Genomic DNA, 23,285 nt, shown 5'->3' on the forward strand with positions numbered 1-23,285 from the left:
GCCATTTATTTACTTCATGATCTTAGGCAGATTACATACCTATTATGCACTTCAGTTTCCTTTTTTGTAAAATGAATATAAAAAATAGTATCTATACCATAAGGTGTGAACATTTAAAGCATTTTAACAGTGTCTAGCATATAATTGCACTGAGTAAATAATAGCTGTTATTAAAGGGGCTTAATGTTAACACCTGCCACATGCCAGGCATTGTTTTGACACCATGTAGTCTTACCTACATATATAGGATGTCTTAGCCCATTCAGTGGCTAGAAGCAAGTTGCTATAAAAGCAGCAGTGAATGATGTATTTCTCTGGACCTCTCTGTTATCTTCTTGGCATTCATTGGACATCTAGCAATCCCGTGGGCTGCAGGGGAGGGATATCGGATATGGGAGTTATATTTCTGAAACGCAGTGCCTCTGTAGGTCTGGGTCCTGTCCTGTGCACTGTGTCGTGGGGCAAGTATTCACATCTCATTTGCGTACCCCTTGCGACACCCTTTCTCCATTTGGCAGCCAGAGCAATCTTTGTAAAACCAAAGTCACATTATGTAATCTTATTCTTAAAATCCTGCCTTGGCCTCCTACTGTCTTTATAGAAAGTCCAGACAACTTAGCATAAAACAGAAGGCCCCTTGAATCCTGTTATTGCTCACTTTTTCAGTGTTATCTCTCACAACTCACTATCTTACACTTGATTGTACTAGAGTTCCTTGATTATGCCTTGCTGTGTCTTCCACAGGGTTTTGGACATGTTGATTCCTATTTGGAAATACCTTCCCTGGCATTTTTCCTTGGTTAATGATTATTTCAGTTTACAGCTTAGATATTATGTCTTTCAGGGAACCTTGTTTCATGCCCTAGACCGAGTTGGGTGCCCCTCCTGTGCTTATTCCTGCCACATTTTATTGTAATTACCGTTTATTACCCTGCTATACTGAAAATTCCTTGAGACTAGGAATAGTATTTTGTTCAATTTAGTATCTCGGCCTAGCACAATGTCTGGCACGCAGTAAGTACAAATATATGTGATTTGTAAATAATATGTAGGTGCCCTGTTTTTATATATATTATATGTATATAGGATGAATTTAATCCAGAATTGCAAATTATAGCTTTATTGAATCCGTCTGGGTTTCAAATTTGAGCATGTATCACTATCACCTGCAGGGCTTATTAAATTACAGGCCATCCAGCCCCAACCCCAGACTTTATAATTTAATAGGTCAAGACCCAAAAATTTGAATTTCTAACTTGTTCCCATGTGATGCTAATGCTGTTGGCCCAGGGACCTAAGGCAGTGGTTAAAAATAACTTTCTTGGGGTTTCCTTGGTGGCGCAGTGGTTGAGAGTCCGCCTGCCGATGCAGGGGACACAGGTTCGTGCCCCGGTCCGGGAAGATCCCACATAACGCGGAGCGGCTGGGCCCGTGAGCCATGGCCGCTGAACCTGCGCGTCCGGAGCCTGTGCTCCGCAACCGGAGAGGCCACAACAGTGAGAGGCCCGCGTACCGCAAAAAAAAAAAATAATGATAATAATTTTCTTTGGCATCTCTACTTAGTTCTTCAATTCACCCTCAGATTTTAGATTTCCAAATTTGTCCACAGTAATAATTTTATCCAATAGCGTAGGATAACTACAGTACTCACTGCAATGATATTGGAAAGGTTTTTCCTTGGAGAGGTATTATAATGTATATTTGGTCTTAGATACTGTGTTATATTGACTTTAAAATGTAAAATGAAAAATTTGAAATGCAAGAGGGCCATCTTGTGGTGATCGTAGCAACTCAGAAAGTTTTAAAAATTGAAGCTTTTTCTGTAAAGAATCAAGCTTGGGGGGAAGGGAAGAATCATATTTTCTGATACATATTATGGCAGCTGGAAAAATGTTTGCAGCCTACTAATTATTTTATATATTTTACTTGATTTTCTCTTTACTTGGCAAATTCTTTTTCCACAGTGTAGTGTCACTATTCTATCGTGTCCTCAGTGGCAGATAATTTGATTACACCTGTGGGTTTTTTTTTTTTTTTTTGGCCGTGCTACATGGCTTGTGGGATCTTAGTTCCCTGACCAGGGATTGAACCCGGGCCCTCGTCAGTGAAAGCGTGGAGTCCTAACCAGTGGAGCGTCAGGGAATTCCCTATACCTGTGTTTGCCTTGATAGTTACGTAGTCTCAGGACGCTTAGATGCCTCTCTCTGGTCAAGAGTTTGTGGGGGAAAAATTGTATTTGATACTTACTCTGTTCATCAGGGTTGAATATTCTTTGTCATTTTTCATTTTAGGTGATATAAATTGTTGAATGACCACTGATTATTTTCTGGACCTGACTATATAATTTCAGAAGAAACAATGGAAAGCCAAGAATTTATTGTAAGTCTTACCAGTTTTCACTATTTCCTTTTTTCTTCCTTCTTTCCATGTTTCACAAATGTCTTGCCAGATTTAGCAAAAAAACCTAAAATAAATTAAAAAAAACAAAAACCCAAACCTAAAAGAAGGACACTCAGTTAAATTTGAATTTCAGATAAACAGTGAATAATTTTTTAGTATAAGTATGTATGTCCCAAATATTGCCCTATATTGTGTCTGGCAACCCTACACATTGGTTATACAAAGTCCTTTGGAACAAATTCTTTGGAAGTTTGGGACCAGGAAATAATTTCTTTCTCTTGAAGGACTGGCATGCCTCTTCTAGATTAGTGGTTCTTAACCTGTTTGGTCTCAGGACCCTTTTATACTCTTAAAAATTACTGAGGACCCCAAAGAATTTTTGATTATGGGCCTTATATCTAGTGCTGTCTTTCATATTAGAAATTATAATGGAAATTTTTAAAATGTTTATTAATTCATTAAAAATAATAAGCCCATTACATTTAACATAGATTACATTTTTAATGAAAAGTTTATGGTCCAATAACAACAGAAACGTATTGTAAAGAGTAGCAATGCTGTGCATTTTTTGCAAATCCCTTTAATATTTGACTTAATAGAAGCCGCTAGATTCTCAGATCTGCTTCTGCATTCATTCGGAAATTGAATCTTGCAATATTGCGTATATATCACCTTGGGAGCTTCTACTAAGTACGTGACCAAAGGAGTGAGACTGAGATGCATACAACATCATGAAAATAGTTCTGACTTCACAGACCCCTGAAAAAGTCTTGAGGGGGACACCTCTAGGAGTCTCTGTACTCCTGGACTTTGAGAACTGTACAATTTTTTCCATCCCACAAATGACTAGGAAGCTCAAAATAGTTTTTGTTGCTCAGTTAACTTTTCAGTTTCTTCCTTAGGTTTTACCTCTCCTTTCTCCCCTCCCTTGCCTTTTGCTACCAGGTATTTTTTGTTGTTGGTGTTTGTTGTTATTATATCTGTGCTTTTATTTTGATAAAAGATGTCTTCAATATTTTTTGTAGGTAGGAAGGGTATAAAAATATATAACATTTAATGCTTGTAAATAGAAACCATTTCTTTCCTTTGTACTTTTGGAAATAAGGTACTATATACTCATCAAAAGATGAAGAAGTCAAAAGTGTGGCAAGATGGAATTCTGAAGATCACTCACTTAGGAAACAAAGTAAGTGCATAGCAGTTGACTACAGAGTCTAAGAGTTGGGTTCTTGCCTTTTGTTTGAATATTAAGAAAACTCTGTAGATGATAAAATCTTAGATATGTCCATAAGCTGATGTGATATGAACACAGAAGTTGTCAAATGATTCCCATACCACAGTGATTCATTTGTGCATTATAAAAGTTCAGTTAATACTATTTAATTGGGCTTCCCTGGTGGCATAGTGGTTGAGGGTCCGCCTGCCAATGCAGGGGACGTGGGTTCGTGCCCCAGTCTGGGAGGATCCTACATGCCATGGAGCGGCTGGGCCCGTGGGCCATGTCCGCTGAGCCTGCGCGTCCGGAGCCTGTGCTCCGCAGCGGGAGAAGCCACAACAGTGAGAGGCCCGCGTACCGCAAAAAAAAAAAAAAAAAAATTTAATTTCTTCTGATTTTTTTTAAAATTAGATTTTCTATGAAACTTTTCAGGAATTTTAGCACACTTTTTTCTTTTGTTTTTTTAAATTTGTTTATTTATTTATTTATGGCTGCGTTGGGTCTTTGTTGCTGCGTGTGGGCTTTCTCTAATTGCGTTGAGCGGGGGGGCTACTCTTCACTGCAGTGTGTGGGCTTCTTACTGCAGTGGCTTCTCTTGTTGTGGAGCATGGGCTCTAGGCACACGGGCTTCAGTAGTTGTGGTACGTGGGCTCAGTAGTTGTGGTTCACGGGCTCTAGAATGTGCAGACTCAGTAGTTGTGGCACACAGTCTTAGTTGCTCTGTGCCATGTGGGATCTTCCTGGACCAGGGCTTGAACCCATGTCCCCTGCATTGGCAGGCAGATTCTTAACCACTGTGCCACCAGGGAAGTCCTGGCACACTTTTTTTCTTTGCAGGTAATAAGAGTTTAACTATACAGAAAAAACTACTATTAAAATATATTTCTAGGGCTTCCCTGGTGGCGCAGTGGTTGAGAGTCCACCTGCCGATGCAGGGGACACGGGTTCATGCCCCAGTCCGGGAAGATCCCACATAACGTGGAGCGGCTGGGCCTGTGAGCCATGGCTGCTGAGCCTGCGCATCTGGAGCCTGTGCTCCGCAACGGGAGAGGCCACAACAGTGAGAGGCCCGTGTACCGCAAAAAAGAAAAAAACAAAAAACAAACAAACAAACAAAATATATATTTCTAACACAATAATGCTAACAGTGTAATGGTACATAGAGTTGACATACCATTTTAGAAAAGCTGCCAATTTCTGAAATTGTGTATCGAATTCTTCTATTTTTGGATTTTCTTTGAATCTGTTATTTTATGATATGATCCTATCAGTCTTGAGAAAATTATTTACTAGGATAATCGTCAACCCTGCTAGATATGGTGATCCTTCCTTGGGTTTCCCATCCTGATTATCTCCATCTGTCAGATTTTCATGTTCTCCTCTTATCAGTTCTCGTGACCTTATTTAACACCCTTGTCTCTTCCATTCTTCACAACACTTCTTCATTTGACTTCTGTGACACCATGCTCTCCTGTTGTTGCTTACTGCCCACTTCTGAGTATTTTCTGTGGGCTCATTCTCTTCCCATACTTAAAATTTTTAGTCAGGACTCAGGATTACATGCTCTTATATATAAAGATATATAAATTATCTCTGTCTCTCTCTCTTTGTCACTCTCTCTGTGGAGAAGACAGAGATTTATTGTAAGGAATTGGCTTATGTGATCATAGAGGCTGACGAGTCCCACCATCTGTAGTTGGCAAGCTGGAGACCCAGGAGAACTAATAATGTGGTTTTAGTGTTTATGCCAACAGGCTTGAGACCCAGGAAGAGCCAGTATTTCAGTATGAGTCAGAAGGTAGGAAAAAACTGATGTCTCAGCTCAAAGACAGTCAGGCAGGAGGAGTTTTCTCTTACTTGGCCGTTGTGTTCTATATAGGCCCTCCACGGATGGGATGAGGCCCAGCCACAGAGCAATCTGCTGTAGTCATTTATTTTATTGAGGTATACTTTTGACATTTAAGTTTCAGGTGTACAACTTAATGATTTGATATTTATATACATTGCAGAATGATCATAATAAGTCTACTTACCATCCATCACCATCCATAGTTAGAAAAATTCTTTTTCTTTTCTTGTGATGAGGGCTTTTAAGATTTACTCTCAGCAACTTTCAAATGTACAAAACAGTGTTATTAACTATAGTCACCATACTGTACATTATATCCCCATGACTTATTTATTTTGTAGTGGATATTTGTATCTTTTGACCCCCTTCACCCATTTGGCCCATCACCCTGTTTTGATTTCTTCAAAAAAAACTTATCAAGTGCTTACTGTGTACCAGGCATAATGCTTTAAATGTATCAACTTACTTAGTCTTTATAAGTCCCCTATTAGTTAGGTACTATTTTTATCTTTATTTTATTGATGATGAAGCTAAGGCTCCGAGAGATGAAGCCCATAGATCTCACAGCTAGAAAGTGGAGGAGTCGTTTATTAATTTAGATTTTTTGGCTCCAGAGCCCATGCCCTAACCATTCTATTGTTTCTTTTAATATTACTAATTTAAAAGAAGAACTTTGTTATTAGTGAGTTGATAACATATAGGACACATTGACAAGATTGTGGCCTCCTGAATGAAGCCAGCAGTTAAAGATCTCCATATTCTGTCCTTATTCTACATATCTATCACTCTGAAATTATCACTAAGAGAAAATTTTTAATGTAGAAAGACTACTTATCATTTTTTAAATTAACATTTGATTTATTAAAACAGAAAAGTAGGAATTCCCTGGTGGTCTAGTGGTTAGGCCTCTGCGCTTTCACTCAGGTTCAACCCCTGGTTGGGGAATTAAGATCCCGCAAGCTGTGTGGTGTGGCCAAAGAAAATAAAATAAAAGAGATGGTAGGGAAGGAAATGAGCACTATTCTTTAAAAACAAAAACAAAAACAAAAACAACAAAAAACCAGAAAAGTAAAAGAAAAATTAGTTTTGCCTTAAGCCTTCAATTTCAGCTTACAGATCCTATTCAGTTTATAAACCTAGTTTAGTTTAACTTTTAGTTGAGTCCTAGCTTAATATTTAGTCAACTTAAGTCAAACAGGCTAGATACTTTTAAACTAATTAATCCATTCACTGTCCAATGCTGTTCTGTAAAACTCTGGGGTTTTTTTTTGGGTGTTCTTCCTATTCAGTTAAGGCCAAGTCTTTAAAATCTTATAGTTTGTGTTATGTTAAAAAGACATATGATTGGATTCTGCCTGTCTTTCATGTCTTCTTCTGGTACAAAATCATAAGTATTAAGGTTATGCTAGTGGTATTATCCAACTTTATCTTCAACTATAGCTTATATTTATTGAGTGTCCATTATATACCTGACACTGATAGGTTACAGAAAAGCAAGATAAATACAAGTTAGTCCCAGAGAGTTTTTCTATGATCCAGGAAAATTAATAATCTCATATCCTAACCCTTGTTCCCAAATCCAAGCTATTGTTTACAGTATTTTTCTTGATAGTAATGCCTTTTCTCTATGTATTCAGATTCTTACTGTGAGGGTTATTCATCTTCCATTAACTGAGTCATCATTCAGTAAACATATGTTGCTGCTGGGCAGTGGGAAAATTCAAATAAGACGTATGGAAGCAGTGTAGAAGAGCAGTTAATGTCAAATAGACATTAGCCTGAATCCTGCTCTTCACTTACTAGATGTGTAATCTTGGCAAGTTATTTAGTCCCTCAAGGCGTATAGTCTCTTCTTTGTAAAGTGGGGAAAATGATACTTCATAAAGTTTTCTTGAGGATTAAATAAGATAACAAATAAACCTCTTAACGAAGTACCTGGCACATTTTAAGCATGCAATAAATAGTAACTGTTATAGTTTTTGTCTTCAAGGGAATTTTATCTAAGCGCCTAAGGATTAGAGTATATACAGAGATATGCTTAAGGGTCTATGAGATTACAAACGAGAGACATCAAAATTGGACTCTGGTTCAGAGAAGTCTTTCCAGATGAAGAGTATTTTTTTGAGTATTTGTTTTGCTTTGTAAACAAAATTGACAGGTCGGAAGGAGGGGAGCTGAAGATTGAAGATTGTGTCATTGCTGTAACGGTGTTGAGGTGTAGAACAGTGTGAAATATTTCTGGGGAATTATGAACAATTGACTCTGGCTGGAATGAAGGTCCCATGTGGGCAAACTGTAGAATACACAGCTAAAGAGGTAGGCAGGAGCCATATCATGAAGGACTTTGTGTGCTCAGCTTGAGGAGCCAGTGAAGAATTAGGAGTAGAAGAATGACATAATCATGTCTCTATTTTAGAAAGATCACTCTGGCAGCAATGTCTAACATACCTTTTAAGTTATGTAGGATGAAAGATTGGATTTCGGAAGACAGTTATAATAAAGAGGCTATAAAATAATGTAGATTAAAAGTGATGGGGGTCTGACTAAGGAGGCCTTAGCACTGACAATGGAGAGAAACGATGATTAGAGAGAAATTGTGAAAATATTATAGAATCTTAAGGTCTTGGATATGGAAGGTGAAGAGAATCCAGAATGACTTCAGGTTTCTGTATTATGATTATGGTATTGAGTGAGATAGGATATCTGAAAAAGAAAAGCAAGTTTAGGGGGAACAATGAAGATTTACAGTTTCATTTTGAACATACCGAATTTTCAGTGTCATCAAAACACTCAAGTAATATGGCGATAGGGACCTGGAACTCAGGAAACAGTTTTGGGCTACTGATGCAGATTGGGAGTACTTGGCATTTAGATGGTATTTGAAGCTCCTGGAGTGGATTCGTTCATTCATTTATTTAACAAATACTTTTTGAGCACCTGTTAGGAGTTACACACTGTTCTAGCAGATGCAGCAGGTAACAAAACAGTTAAATCCCTGGCTTTGTGGAAATAACATGGAGGAGACAGACCAGTAAACTAAATGAAGATGTATGTCTAGTGAGTTAGGCAAACAACAAGTAGAGTGAGCAAGGGTAAGAATGAAGATAAAGGGGCCTATGTAGGCTTATTGGCTAATGTAGGGACTTTTGTCTTATTCTTTGGGAGCCGTGGAGACATTTGAGCAGAAGTGTGACATGAATTTTGTGAATAATATGCTCAGGGATGGAGAATAGAATGTAAAGAGTAGAGAAGAAAAGGTAGGAGACCTTAGAAATACCAAAATTTTTAACTGCTTTATTGAGATATAATTCACACATTTTTCATTACACCCATTTAAAGTATACAACTCGATATATTCACAGAGTTTTGCAACTATTACTGCAGTCTAATTTTAGAATATTTTTGTCACCCCAGGAAGAAATACCATAAAGGCACTACTTAGTCCTAATCTGCTTACTGTCTCGACACATTTGTGTATCCTGGACTATTCACATGAATGGAATGATACAATAAGTGGTCTTTTGCGAATGACTTCTTTCATTTAGCATGTTTTCAAGGTTCATCCATGTTGAAGCATGTACCAATACTTTATTCCTTTTTATAGCTGAATAATATTCTACTTTATGGATATATCCCACTTTGTTTATCCATTCATCAATTGATGAACTTTTTTGAGTTGTTCCTACTTTTTGGTATTATGAACAATGCTGCTCTGAACATTTGTATGCAGGTTTTTCTGAAAACATGTTTTCATTTCTCTGTACGTATATCGTACTTAGGACTGGAATTGCTGGATCATGTGGTAACTCTGTGTTCAATCTTTTAAGGAACTGCTAACTATTATCCAAAGTGATGGAAACAGCAATGTTTAAGGGACTAGTAGAGAAGCCGCTATGAAAAATGGCTAGAGAGCTAGAGAGACACGAGGAGAAAGCCAGAAAATGACAATCACCTTGGTTTCCTTTTTCTCCCATATCCTGCATGTTCGATAAGTTTTACTCTTTATGCCTCTTATACAATTGTCTTATCCCAGTGCTAATGACTTATTTCAAACTCTAATTATCTCCTTGATCCTTCATATCACACCATTACAATAATCTCTTTTCTGATCGTGTTTCCTGTTTTGCCTCCTGTAACTCATTCCAATTCTGTCTTCTCCCTGATTCCATTCCAAGATTCTCCTGGTAGGGAATAAGTTGTTGAATTTATGTGTATGCCTTTGCTCTTTTGCACACACTGAATGGATGCTTAGAAAACATTTGAGATAGATGCACTTTCTAATCCAAGTTTACAAAGTGGGTAATCCTTTCATTACATGATTTACTTATATAACAAATTTTGATTTGCTTTGAAGATGTTTAAGAAAAGTGGAATTGTGTTGTGTCCCTTTTTAACATTTTTAACACTTTTTTTGTTTTAATATAGGCAATTCTATACGATGACAAAGGAGAATGTTTGGAGAGTTTATTTCTTAAGTGCCTTGAGGTATTTTAATTTATCTTATTTTTAAGTTATTGTTAAATCTTAATTCCTTTGTGAATATTGTTAAATAGTATAGTAATGGTACTAATACTAGTAATTATAGCTAGTATTTATTGAACATTTATTATTAGCCAGACTCTGCTAAGAGCTTTTAGGTATTTTTTCATTTAACCTTTATACAACCCTGTGTTGTTTTTTTTTTTTCTTTTTTTTGCGGTACGCAGGCCTCTCACTGTTGTGGCCTCTCCCATTGCGGAGCACAGGCTCCAGACGCGCAGGCTCAGTGGCCATGGCTCACAGGCCCAGCCGCTCCGCGGCATGTGGGATCTTCCCGGACTGGGGCATGAACCCGTGTCCCCTGCATCGGCAGGTGGACTCTCAACCACTGCACCACCAGGGAAGCCCGGACCCTGTGATTTTTATAGATTAGGAGTATAGTACTGAAAGTTTAAATAACTTGCCCATGCTTATAGAGTTAAAGTGGTAAGGCTGAGATTTGAAGCCAGAAAGTGACTCTAAATCTAATATGTGGTTTTGATAAGCAGAGACCTACAGTGGGATATATTTTGTGAAATTATTCCTATTTAAAATATTTTCTCAAATATTTATTCCATGTTTTCCTCTGTTGGAAAATGGAAGGGAATATTTTAGTGTAAAGAATAAGGATATTAGAATTTGTTTGTTCTTGGTTTATTTCCCACTTTCACATACTTCCTAGCTAACCTAACCTCTCTGTGTTCAGCTTCTCGGCTGTCAAATGTAGACCGGAGACAGCCTACTCGGTTGGTGGGAAAGTTAGAAATAGCTTAGGCAAAGTGCCTAGCAGTTTAGTACAGTGATTTTCAAAGTGCTAAAATGCATACATATTCTTATTATCACTGTGTTGATTTTGGCCATGGTACTTAACCTGTTTTTAAATTTTATGACAGTAGTGGTTGTGGAATTTTTATACTTACCAAAAGAGGGTCTTGGAGAAGCACTGTTTTAGTAGATACTTAGTGATGGTAATGACTGTTGTTATTATTTCATTTAAAATTATTTCATGAGTAAAGATTGAGCGCATTATCTGTGATAATACACAGATTATGTATATTATCAACTAGGTTGATAATCTTATGTTTATGCTGCAGTCAGAAGTGGTGGCAAGTGCTGTATTTGTTAATTAAAGTGATTAAAAATGCTTTCTTGGGAATATGATTAAGAACTAACAATAATTTGTGATAATTATGAGTATGTATCTAATTCACATTAATTTATAAAGATATATATATAACTGATTATTTAATAGCTTTAATTGTTTTTTAATTAATTTTTTTTAGCTGCATTGGGTCTTTGTTGCTGCGCACAGGCTTTCTCTAGTTGTGGCGAGCGGGGGCTACTCTTCGTTGCGGTGCGCGGGCTTCTCATTGCAGTGGCTTCTCTTGTTGCGAAGCACAGGCTCCAGGTGTGCAGGCTCAGTAGTTGTGGCTCACGGGCTCTAGAGCGCAGGCTCAGTAGTTGTGGCGCATGGGCTTACTTGCTCTGTGGCATGTGGGATCTTGCCGGACCAGGGCTCAAACCCGTGTCCCCTGCATTGGCAGGCAGATTCTTAACCACTGCACCACCAGGGAAGTCCCTAATAGCTCTAATTTAAAAATTACATTTAGATTTATGAATTCTAGGTGAATTGAGAGGAGGCATCTTTTCCTTGCTTGTCTTTGTATCCTCAGCATGTAACAAAAGTTCTCACATAGGTCCCTAATATGTATTTTTTTTAGTATAAATTTATTTATTTATTTTTGGCTGTGTTGGGTCTTCGTTGCTGCGTGCGGGCTTTCTCTAGTTGCGGCGAACGGGGGCTACTCTTTGTTGCGGTGCACGAACTTCTCGTTGAGGTGGCTTCTCTTGTTGCAGAGCACGGGCTCTAGGCATGAGGGCTTCAGTAGTTGTGGCTCGCGGGCTCTAGAGTGCCGGCTCAGTAGTTGTGGCGCACGGGCTTAGTTGCTCTGCGGCATATGGGATCTTCCCGGACCAGGGCTCGAACCCGTGTCCCCTGCATGGCCAGGCAGATTCTTAACCACCGCACCACCAGGGAAGTCCCCCTAATATATATTGTTGAATTAACAAATTAGTGAATTTTTTTTGTTGTATTACTTTTTTTTGTTCTTGTTGATAGTTAACTAGTGCATAGTAATCAATAATTTAGTTATCGATTCATTCATTCAACAACTATTTATTGAATATCCATTGTGTCTTTGCTTGTGCTAGAAGCTTATTGGAACACATAGGTAATCAAATAATTAGATGTATATGATCTTGATGTTAATTCTTTAAAATTTAGGTGAAACCTGGAGATGATTTAGAAAGTGACCGATACTTAATCACAGTTGAGGAGGTTAAAGTTACTGGAAGCACAGCTGTCAAACAGGATGTTGTTAAAGAAGCACCAGCATTGAATTCAAAGAGGTTTATATCTTCTGGCCGATCCCTTGGGTGTCAGCCTGCTGGTTTAAAAAGGAAGTTTGCTGTAAGTTTCTCTGTTGAAAATAATAAATCAATATATATTTATAAAATTGTTTTAAGAAGTAGTGAATTGTGAAGCTATTGTACTGTATGATTAAAATAGTGCTTCATAGTATATACCTAGGTAGAAAGAAGTAAAGCTTAATCTTAATACAAATGAGTGTTTGCATTTTAGCTTAGCAAACTTTATATCTTAATTATTACCTTGTAAAACATCCACATTCCTTTTTCTTTTTTTTTTTTTAGTCAGTTCATTTTACATTTTCTTTATAGGATATAGAACAGCTAATAATTGTTTAATATTTTTAGGGTTTTCAAGGACCGCGTCAAGTGCCGAAGAAAATGGTTATTACAGAAAATAATGAATCGGCTGCTTCATTGGAAGCTAAGAAGCCTGGTCCTATTTTTCTTTCTCCATTCTACAGCACACCTCCTTTGTTTTCTACAGTTGGCAAGAAAGATATAAATAATATACCAACAGACCCTGAGAACATTGTCACTTACAAGAACAGAGAGAGAAATGGCATACCTTTTTCTTCACTTGTCTCTACTTCGTCCTTCAAGGTTAACCCAGAAATGCTATGTGAAGAAAATTATTTTTGCTCTCCTGTCAGTTTTGTAAATAAGCATTCAGATTCTTTACTGACCAATGAGCCTATGAAAAGAGATAGTTTGGCATCTCACTGTTTAGGAGTTTCACAAAATATTAGAAGCAAAGCCCAAATATTAGCTCTTCTGAAGTCCAAATCAACTAGTACGTCTAAGGAACTAAATTCTGAGATTACAGGACATTTCCCTCAGATGCAACCACAAGGAAGTTTAAAAATTCCTACTAAACCAAAGTGCTTAATTGAACAAGAAGAGTATGCTGAGGTGAAGAGCACAGAAAGTTTACACTACCAGCATCAATCAGAAAATACCATGAGAAATAAAAGCCGGTGGGCCATGTATTTATCCTCACAGAGTTCGCCTATACATTCCTCTGCGGTAGATGGAAGTGACATAGAAAAAAAACCCAAGGCCCAAGTTGGTAATTTAAACTTGAAAGACCTTTTGGTGCAAAAAAGGATACAGTTCTTTGAAACAGGTGCTGAAAATGGAAAAAACTATAATGAAGACAAGCCAGTAGATGATAATGATCAGACCTGGGATCGAGAAGGAAAATTAGAAATTCCTTCATTCTGTGAAAGCAGCAGCTTACCAGTTACCTGTAGTAACGCAGAAAATGATGGCTTGTTATCAGAATCTGACATTCAAAAAAATAATGAAAGACCTCTTAATCAAAATGACCAGATGGGCATAAAAGGGTCAATTCTCATTAGAAAAAAAGCTCAGGAGATAGATATACGTGGAACACCAGAAAAGGAGTATAAACATCTACAAATTGAATCTTCACTAAGTAACAATTCTGAGATCTCTGATGATAATACGGACATATTTTCTAAAAGTAGTACTAATAATGAACTCCTTAATAATATTCATGAACCTATGAGTAATGTAACACAGCCACTTGTGGAGGTCACATTTAATCTAAAGAATTTTGAAACCAGTGACACTGAGGAGGAATCAGAGGAAAGCAACAGAATTTCCCAGGATTCAGAGGATTGGGTGAAAGAAACTTTGGTTAATGACGGCAATTCAAGATGTGAGAATATAAGCTGTAAAGAAGTTGGCAGTGAACACTTGCCTCTCTTAACGTCTACTGGGGGCAAACTATCAGAGACATTTCCCATGAAAGAGATTCTGCCATCACAGTTTTGTGATAAAACGTGTGTAGGTTTTGACAGAGGACCTTGGAAAGCTGGAAACACTGAGAAAGAAATAGAGGAGGAGTGGAGTGACACATTAAGCAATTTTGACTCATCCTTAGAGTGGACTGATGATGTATATGCAGAAAATAATGAAGACAGTAATAAATCTATTAGTGCTTCATTCCCAAATAAATCTGAAAGTATAAACACGAATTTACATATTCCTCATTTTTTAAACATAGCCACTCATCAGAATCCTGAAAAAAACCTATTTTCAGAACAGGCTCAGCCTCGGCCTTTTATTATGGGAAGTGACTTGGACAAAAATACCAAACAGGTTTTACCATTAACCTCTAGCAGTGACAACAGTATCCAGCTATTAAATGCCAGTCAGATTCACTCTGAAGAATGTATTGCACTTGATAAATCACATACCCAAGTTTCCAATTCTTTGTTTTACCCTTTGGGAAAAAAACATCCTATTTCCAAAGACACAGAATCACATGTTCCTGAATCTGAAGACTTGGGAAGGACTAGAAGTTTACCCCAGGACCATATTGATGTAGAAACTGCTGGAGAAAGCAAACAATACTGGAATAATCCTAGACATTCTTCAGAACTTTCCAGATTAGTAAATAGCATTTCCCTATTAAAATCATTGTCTGAACACAGTACGGCTTTGGAAGGCTTGGAAGTATTGAAAAAGAGGAATACCGCTTTTAAACAACAAGGAACTCGGCAGACCGATGAGCCAGATAGCAATCCTGAAGGTTAGAATGTCCTGTCTGTTTTGGATTGTTCTCTTTATAGTTCAAAGGATGAGGAGATATTTGCTCTGGAGGCTACATTAAGAATTACATGGTATTTAAATAGGTAATACATGTACTTGATAAAATCAACTGTAATAGAGGATAATATAGTGAAAAGTAAGTCTCCTTCCTACCACAGCCCTTCAGTCCACTCAGAATTAGCAGTCTTCTTCCAGAGTATCCTTTCAAAAATATGTTATGTGTATATAAGCATATATAGGCACATATAAGCAAATATGTGTGTGTGTTATAATCCATTCCTGTCGTTATACATTTTTGGTCATGTGCTAGGAGATACTTTTTTAAGAAAAAAGTCATGAGCTCATATTGATATCTCTAACTCCAGTTCTAAACCACAGGGTTCTTCCTTTCTTCCCTTCATTACATAATTGTGTTTCTTTATTCTCAGAGTGGAAAGGGTCCTGGTGCCCAGCAGCATCAGTATATTTACTTCCTCAATTCTATGGTGCGCACCAAATGGTTTCCAAATTGTTAAACCAATATCACTACTGGCAAAAAAAATTGTAAAGCTTACAAATTTCTTGGAGTTTTTCTTTGTTTGCATTTTTTTAAAAACTGGTTGTGTTTTGGTTCTTTGTTTGTGTTTAGAGTATATCCTGAGAGTATAGAGTTGGAGTATTATGTTCCAAAGTTATTGGGTACTTTTTTTTCTTTACCGTGATTATGTTATCATTTGATATATAGTTAAGTTCATCGTCTATATTTCGTATGAGGATATAGTTGATTTATTCTTTAAAAAATTTTTTTTTCTGACTATGTAGAATATTAACTGAGTACAAAAATCAAAACTGTATAAAGACATATACTCAGATTCCTTCCTTATGCCTTCCATCCTATTCCTACCTACTGTAGGTAACCAATATATCATACTTGTGGTCTGGTTTTTATTTTTTACTTTTTTGCAAAAATAAACACCTCCCGGTATAAATTCTTGTTTCCCTTTATTCAACATAAGACACTGTGCTCTGTATTCTTTAGCACCTTGATTCTTTTCACTTAATAATATATCCTGGAAATCACTACCTATCACTTCATAGGACTCATCCTCATTTTATTTGTTTATAGCTATATAATATTTTACTGTGTGGATGAACCATCATTTTTGCAACCAGTCTCCAGTATTTTGCTATTGCAAATAATGTGACAATAAGTAACTTTATATATCTGTATCTATATAACTATATGGACTTTTTGCATGTTACTGCAGGTATGTCTTCAGGGCAAATTCCTAGCAGTAAGGTTGTTGGGTAAAGTTGTGTCTTTGTTAGATACTTCAAAATTCTCTTGAAGGAATCATACCATTTCTCATTCCCACCAATAATGTATGAGAGTGCCTGTTTCTCCATAGCATTGCCAGTAGAGTATTTTGCCAAGCTTTTGAGTTTTTACCAATCTAATAGATGAGAAATGAGAGTGTATTTTAAATTTGTATTTCTATCACTACAAGTGAAATTGAGCTTTTCATATGTTTAAGCATCATTTGTATGTCTTTTTTCATGAATAGTCTGCTCTACTCTTTTGTCCAGTCTTTTAATTGTTGTTGGTCTTTTATTCTCTTTTACTTGGAAGAGCTCTTTATATATTAGAAATAGCAGCCCTTTATCTATGTTGCAGATATTTTCTTTCAGTATGTCATTGATTGGTCTTTTGACTTGGCTTGTGGTACGTTGCCAATAACATTTTTTTTTAAGAAAAATAATATTATAGGACATAAATATTATGTACACATGAATGTTAATGAACAGTGTACTCAAAAGTTAAAATTGAACTCTTCTTTGAATATCTCAAGGAATCCCTGAGAAAAATAGGAATAAATTATTGTACCTAGTAAAATGTTTCTTTCAAATGTAGTTAAATATGATGACTATTATTACAGTTTATTTTCTTTTTTAAAAAAATAAATTTATTTATTTATTTTTGGCTGCGTCAGGTCTTCGTTGCTGCTTGTGGGCTTTCTCTAGCTGTGGCAAGTGGGGGGCTACTCTTTGTTGTGGTGCGCGGGCTTCTCATTGTGGTTTCTTCTGTTGCGGAGCACGGGTTCTAGGCACGCAGGCTTCAGTAGTTGTGGCATGCAGGCTCGGTAGTTGTGGATCACGGGCTCTAGAGCGCAGGCTTGGTAGTTGTGATGCATGGGCTTAGTTGCTCCGCGGCATGTGGGATCTTCCCGGACTGGGGCTGGAACCTGTGTCCCCTGCATTGGCAGGAGGATTCTTAACCATTGTGCCACCAGGGAAGTCCCTACGGTTTATTTTCTAAAAAATTAAAAATAAGAAGAAACCTACTGAAAAATAAATATGGGTAGATGTAGTTATGCAATGTCATATAAGGATATAAATTCCTAATATGAAGGTTTAGAAATTACAGAATTTAGTTTTGGGAAATTTATTCTTTTTTCTTACCAAGTTGGAAAAGAGGATTACAGTTGATTCTCATTATTTGTGGCGGTTGTGTTCTATAAAGTTACCAAACAGTGGATTAGTGAAAAATAGGCCATTGCTTTTTGGAGAAATGCAGGGTTAGGTTCCTTCAGATCTCTGGTCAGAACATTTTCATCAACTGATCAGTACAAAACCTTGTTTTATGTATGTTTTCATTTAAAGATGCCTTATTTAACATATATTGGTGATTGATTAACACTGAACTTATGACCAATAGCACTGTAACTAACTCATGCCTGAATGAAACTTACCACGTGTTTCCTACATAAGGGACATCAGAGCCTTCTTGCACTTAGGAACACTAGGCAGCACTATGCTTAGAGAACATTTTAAATAGCAAAGTCACCAATAAAAAGCCCCCAAATATGAAAAATGTACTAAATAGATCACAAAAAGGACACTTGTTTGTAGCATGAGGGCTGGAATTAGAAGGCAGAATGTCGCCTTGTTCTACCTCAGCTGGGAATGTGCATGTCAAGCAACTCACTTTTTGTAGCTCTGCATGTCTGCAGATGACCTCAGAAACACAGTATTGATTTGGGGGTTACAAATAAATTTTAGCAAGTAGCAGAATCTGTGAATAATGAGGATTGACTGTATTTTCTGATATAAATATATTTCTCTAAAAATGATTAAGTTGGTTTTCTTGAGACAATTTGAGAATTGGAATTTTTTAAATTGGAATATAGCAAATGACTTCATGGATTTTAATACAGAATTAGAGAAGAATCTGTTTTACCACCATTTTAGAATGTGTGAAAGTGTTAAAAAAACATTTTCTCCATTATCTTCAAGTTTTTGTGAGATGACTGGATATATTTTATAAACGTTAATTTAGAATTTTATTCTTGAGTGAAGGCAGTAAAGGGAAAAATAATTTTCATCCAGTGCCTTTTTAAAATTCCTTTTATAAGTAACCTCAAGTTCCAAAATCCACTTATTTTTGTTTCATTTGGTATAGTCTGAATGTTTACAGGAAAATAATGAAACCAAAAGTAACAATTGGCAAAAAGTGAAGTTTGCACTGGATATGGCTATTTTTTTTTTTTTAGTTATTGAATGTTTTTTCTAAAAAATTAATTAATTATTTTTGGCTGCGTTGGGTCTTCGTTACTGTGCGACGGCTCTTCTCTAGTTGTGGTGAGCGGGGGCTACTCTTCGTCGCGGTGCATGGGCTTCTCATTGCAGTGGCTTCTCCTGTTGTGGAGCATGGGCTCTAGGCGCACGGGCTTTAGTAGTTGCAGCACACGGGCTCAGTAGTTGTGGCTCGCGGGCTCTAGAGTGCAGGCTCAGTAGTTGTGGCACACGGGCTTCGTTGCTCCACGGCATGTGGGATCTTCCCGGACCAGGGCTTGAACCCGTGTCCCCTGCATTGGCAGGCAGGTTCTTATCCAGTGCGCCACCAGGGAAGCCCCATGGCTATATTTTTAAACGGTAGTTATCACTAAAATTATAGTCTTATCGGTGACTTTGCAAGAAACTGAGATTATTGAATTTCTTTTAAGGGAAAAATCCCATTTTAAACAGATACCTGATAAGGTGGTTTGGCGTAGCCACCCTGTCCTCCTTTTTTTTTTTCCTTTATGCACTTTCCTTTCTTTCTTTTTTTCCCCCTTTTTTCCCTTACCATCTTTATTGGAGTATAATTGCTTTACAGTGTTGTGTTAGCTTCTGCTGTATAACAGAGCGAATCAGCTCTATGCATATGTATATCTCCATATCCCTTCCCTCTTGCGTCTCCCTCCCACCTCCTTATCCCACCCCTCTAGGTGGTCGCACAGCACCGAGCTGATCTACCTGTGCTATGCAGCTGCTTCCCACTAGCTAGCTATTTTACATTTGGTAGTGTATATATGTCATTGTTACTCTCTCACTTGGTCCCAGCTTACCCTTCCCCCTCCCCGTGTCCTCAAGTCCATTCTCTACGTCTGCATCTTTATTTCTGTCCTGCCCCTAGGTTCATCAGAACCATTTTTTTCCTAGATTCTATACATATGCGTTAGCATACCATATTTATTTTTCCCTTTCTGACTTACTTCACTCTGTATAACCAACTCTAGGTCCATCCACCTCACTACAAGTAACTCAATTTTGCTTCCTTTTATGGCTGAGTAATATTCCATTGTATATATGTGCCACATCTTCTTTATCCATTCATCTGTTGATGGACATCTAGGTTGCTTCCATGTCCAGGCTGTTGTAAATAGTGCTGCAATGAATATTGTGGTACATGACTCTTTTTGAATTACGGTTTTCTTAGGATATATGCCCAGTAGTGGGATTGCTGGGTCGTATGGTAGTTCTATTTTTAGTTTTTTAAGGAAACTCCATACTGTTCTCCTTAGTGGCTATATCAATTTACATTCCCACCAACAGTGCAAGAGGGTTCCCTTTTCTCCGCACCCTCTCCAGCATTTATCATTTGTAGATTTTTTGAGGATGGCCATTCTGACCGGTGTGAGATGATATCTCATTGTAGTTTTGATTTGCATTTCTCTAGTGATTAGTGATATTGAGCATCCTTTCATATGTTTGTTGGCAATCTATATCTTCTTTGGAGGAATGTCTATTTAGGCCTCCTGCCCATTTTTGGATTGGTTTGTTTTTTTTCTTTTGGCGGTATGCGGGCCTCTCACTGTTGTGGCCTCTCCCGTTGTGGAGCACAGGCTCCAGACGCACGGGCTCAGCGGCCATGGCTCACGGGCCCAGCCGCTCCGCAGCATGTGGGATCCTCCCGGACCGGGGCACGAACCCGTGTCCCTGGCATTGGCAGGCGGACTCTCAACCACTGCGCCACCAGGGAAGCCCCCCTGTTATGTTTTATGTCATAGAGTGTCCTGCCTAAATTTTCCTTTAAGAGTTTTATAGGGTCTGGCCTTACATTTAGGTCTTTAATCCATTTTGAGTTTATTTTTGTGTATGGTGTTAGGAAGTGTTCTAATTTCATTCTTTTACATGTAGCTGTCCAGTTTTCCCAGCACCACTTATTGAAGAGGCAGTCTTTCCTCCATCGTATACTCTTGCCTCCTTTATCAAAGATAAGGTGGCCATATGTGTGTGGGTTTATCTCTGGGCTTTCTATCCTGTTCCATTGATCTCTATTTCTGTTTTGTGTCAGTACCATACTGCCCTGATTACTGTAGCTTTGTAGTATAGTCTGAAGACTGGGAGCCTGATTCCTCCAGCTCCACTTTTCTTAAGATTGCTTTGGCTATTCGGGGTCTTTTGTGTTTCCATACAAATTGTGAAATTTTTTGTTCTAGTTCTGTAAAAAATGCCATTGGTAGTTTGATAGGGATTGCATTGGATCTGTAGATTGCTTTGGGTAGTATAGTCATTTTCACAATGTTGATTCTTCCAATCCAAGAACATGGTATATCTCTCCATCTGTTGGTATCATCTTTAATTTCTTACATCAGTGTCTTATAGTTTTCTGCATACAGGTCATTTGTCTCCTTGAGTAGGTTTATTCATAGGTATTTTATTCTTTTTGTTGCAGTGGTAAATGGGAGTGTTTCCTTAATTTCTCTTTCAGATTTTTCATCATTAGTGTATAGGAATGCAAAAGATTTCTGTGCCCTAATTTTGTATCCTGCTACTTTACCAAATTCATTGATTAGCTCTAGTACTTTTCTGGTAGTATCTTTAGGATTCTCTATGTATAGTATCATGTCATCTGCAACAGTGACAGTTTTACTTCTTCTTTTCCGAACTGGATTCCTTTTATTTTTCTTCTCTGATTGCTGTGGCTAAAACTTCCGAAACTATGTTGAATAATAATGGTGAGAGTGGGCAACCTTGTCTTGTTCCTGATCTTAGTGGAAATGCTTTCATTTATTCACCACTGAGAATGATGTTGGCTGTGGGTTTGTCATATATGGCCTTTATTATGTTGAGGTAGGTTCCCTCTGTGCCTAGTTTCTGGAGAGTTTTTATCATAAATGGGTGTTGAATTTTGTCAAAAACTTTTTCTGCATCTATTGAGATGATCATGTGGTTTTTATACTTCATTTTGTTAATATGGTGTATCACATTGATTGATTTGCATATATTGAAGAATCCTTGCATTTCTGGGATAAACCCCATTTGATCATGGTGTACTATCCTTTAATGTTCTGTTGGATTCTGTTTGCTAATATTTTGTTGAGGATTTTTGCATCTGTGTTCATCAGAGATATTGGCCTGTAGTTTTCTATTTTTGTGACATTTTTGTCTGGTTTTGGTATCAGGGTGATGGTGGCGTAGTAGAATGAGTTTGAGAGTGTTCCTCCCTCTGCTATATTTTGGAAGAGTTTGAGAAGGATGGGTGTTAGCTCTTCTCTAAATGTTTGATAGAATTTGCCTGTGAAGCCTTCTGGTCCTGGGCTTTTGTTTGTTGGAAGATTTTTATTTATTTATTTATTTTTTGGAGTACGCAGGCCTCTCACTGTTGTGGCCTCTCCCATTGTGGAGCACAGGCTCCGGACGCGCAGGCTCAGCGCCCATGGCTCATGAGCCCAGCCGCTCTGCGGCATGTGGGATCCTTCCAGACTAGGGCACGAACCCACATCCCCTGCATCGGCAGGTGGACTCTCAACCACTGCGCCACCATGGAAGCCCCCGTTGGAAGATTTTTAATCACAGTTTCAATTTCAGTGCTTGTGATTGGTCTATTTATATTTTCAGTTTCTTCCTGGTTCAGTCTCAGAAGGTTGTGCTTTTCTAAGAATTTGTCCATTTCTTCAGGTTATCCATTTTATTGGCATATAGTTGCTTGTAGTAATCTCTCACGATCCTTTGTATTTCTGCAGTGTCAGTTGTTACTTCTCCTTTTTCATTTCCAATTCTGTTGATTTGAGTCTTCTCACATTTTTTCGTGATGAGTCTGGCTAATGGTTTATCAATTTTGTTTATCTTTTCAAAGAACAAGCTTTTAGTTTTATTGATCTTTGATGTTGTTTCCTTCATTTCTTTTTCATCTGTTTCTGATCTGATCTTTATGATTTCTTTCCTTCTGCTAACTTTGGGGTTTTTTTGTTCTTTCTCTAATTGCGTTAGGTATAAGGTTAGGTTGTTTGAGTAGTTTCTTGAGGTAGGATTTTATTGCTGTAAACTTCCCTCTTAGAACTGCTTTTGCTGCATACCATAGATTTTGGGTTGTTGTGTTTTCATTGTCATTTGTTTCTAGGTATTTTCTGATTTCCTCTTTGATTTCTTCAGTGATCTCTTGGTTATTTAGTAGTGTATTGTTTAGCCTTCATGCGTTTGTATTTTTTACAGTTTTTTTTCCTGTAATTGATATCTAGTCTCATAGCGATGTGGTTGGGAAAGATACTTAATATGATTTCAGTTTTCTTAAATTTAGTAAGGCTTGATTTGTGACCCAGAATATGGTCTGTCCTGGAGAATGTTCCATGAGCACTTGAGAAGAAAGTATTCTGTTGTTTTTGGATGGAATGTCCTATAAATATCAATTACATCCATCTTGTTTAATGTGTCATTTAAAGCTTGTGTTTCCTTATTTTCATTTTGGATGATCTGTACATTCGTGAAAGTGAGGTGTGAAAGTCCCCTACTATTATTGTGTCACAGTCGATTTCCCCTTTTATGGCTGTTAGCATTTGCCTTATGTATTGAGGTGCTCCTATGTTGGGTGCATATATATTTATAATTGTTATATCTTCTTCTTGGATTGATCCCATGATCATTGTGTAGTGTCCTTCCTTGTCTCTTGTAACATTCTTTATTTTAAAGTCTATTTTATCTGATATGAGTATTGCTACTCCAGCTTTCTTTTGATTCCCATTTGCATGGAATATCTTTTTCCATCCCCTCACT

At 37.5% G+C, this 23,285-nt stretch overlaps 1 protein-coding gene across 3 annotated transcripts in view; it reads left to right on the forward strand.

Annotated features, from left to right (window-relative positions):
- Window positions 1-2,081: 2,081 nt before the first annotated feature.
- ZGRF1 (zinc finger GRF-type containing 1) overlaps window positions 2,082-23,285 on the forward strand; it is a 67,630-nt gene continuing 46,426 nt past the window's right edge. For all 3 annotated transcript variants that reach the window (XM_089911574.1, XM_089911575.1, XM_089911576.1), the window contains exons 1-5: window positions 2,082-2,379; window positions 3,506-3,586; window positions 9,891-9,950; window positions 12,268-12,453; window positions 12,759-14,970. In XM_089911574.1, the coding sequence (XP_089767700.1) occupies window positions 2,359-2,379; window positions 3,506-3,586; window positions 9,891-9,950; window positions 12,268-12,453; window positions 12,759-14,970 (2,560 nt within the window). In that variant the 5' untranslated portion in view covers window positions 2,082-2,358. The remainder of the gene's footprint in view (window positions 2,380-3,505; window positions 3,587-9,890; window positions 9,951-12,267; window positions 12,454-12,758; window positions 14,971-23,285) is intronic.

This window comes from Delphinapterus leucas, chromosome 5, assembly GCF_059928025.1.
Source record: "Delphinapterus leucas isolate spDelLeu-1000000601 "Yukka" chromosome 5, BTC_Dleu_Yukka2, whole genome shotgun sequence".
Taxonomy (NCBI): Eukaryota; Metazoa; Chordata; class Mammalia; order Artiodactyla; family Monodontidae; genus Delphinapterus; species Delphinapterus leucas.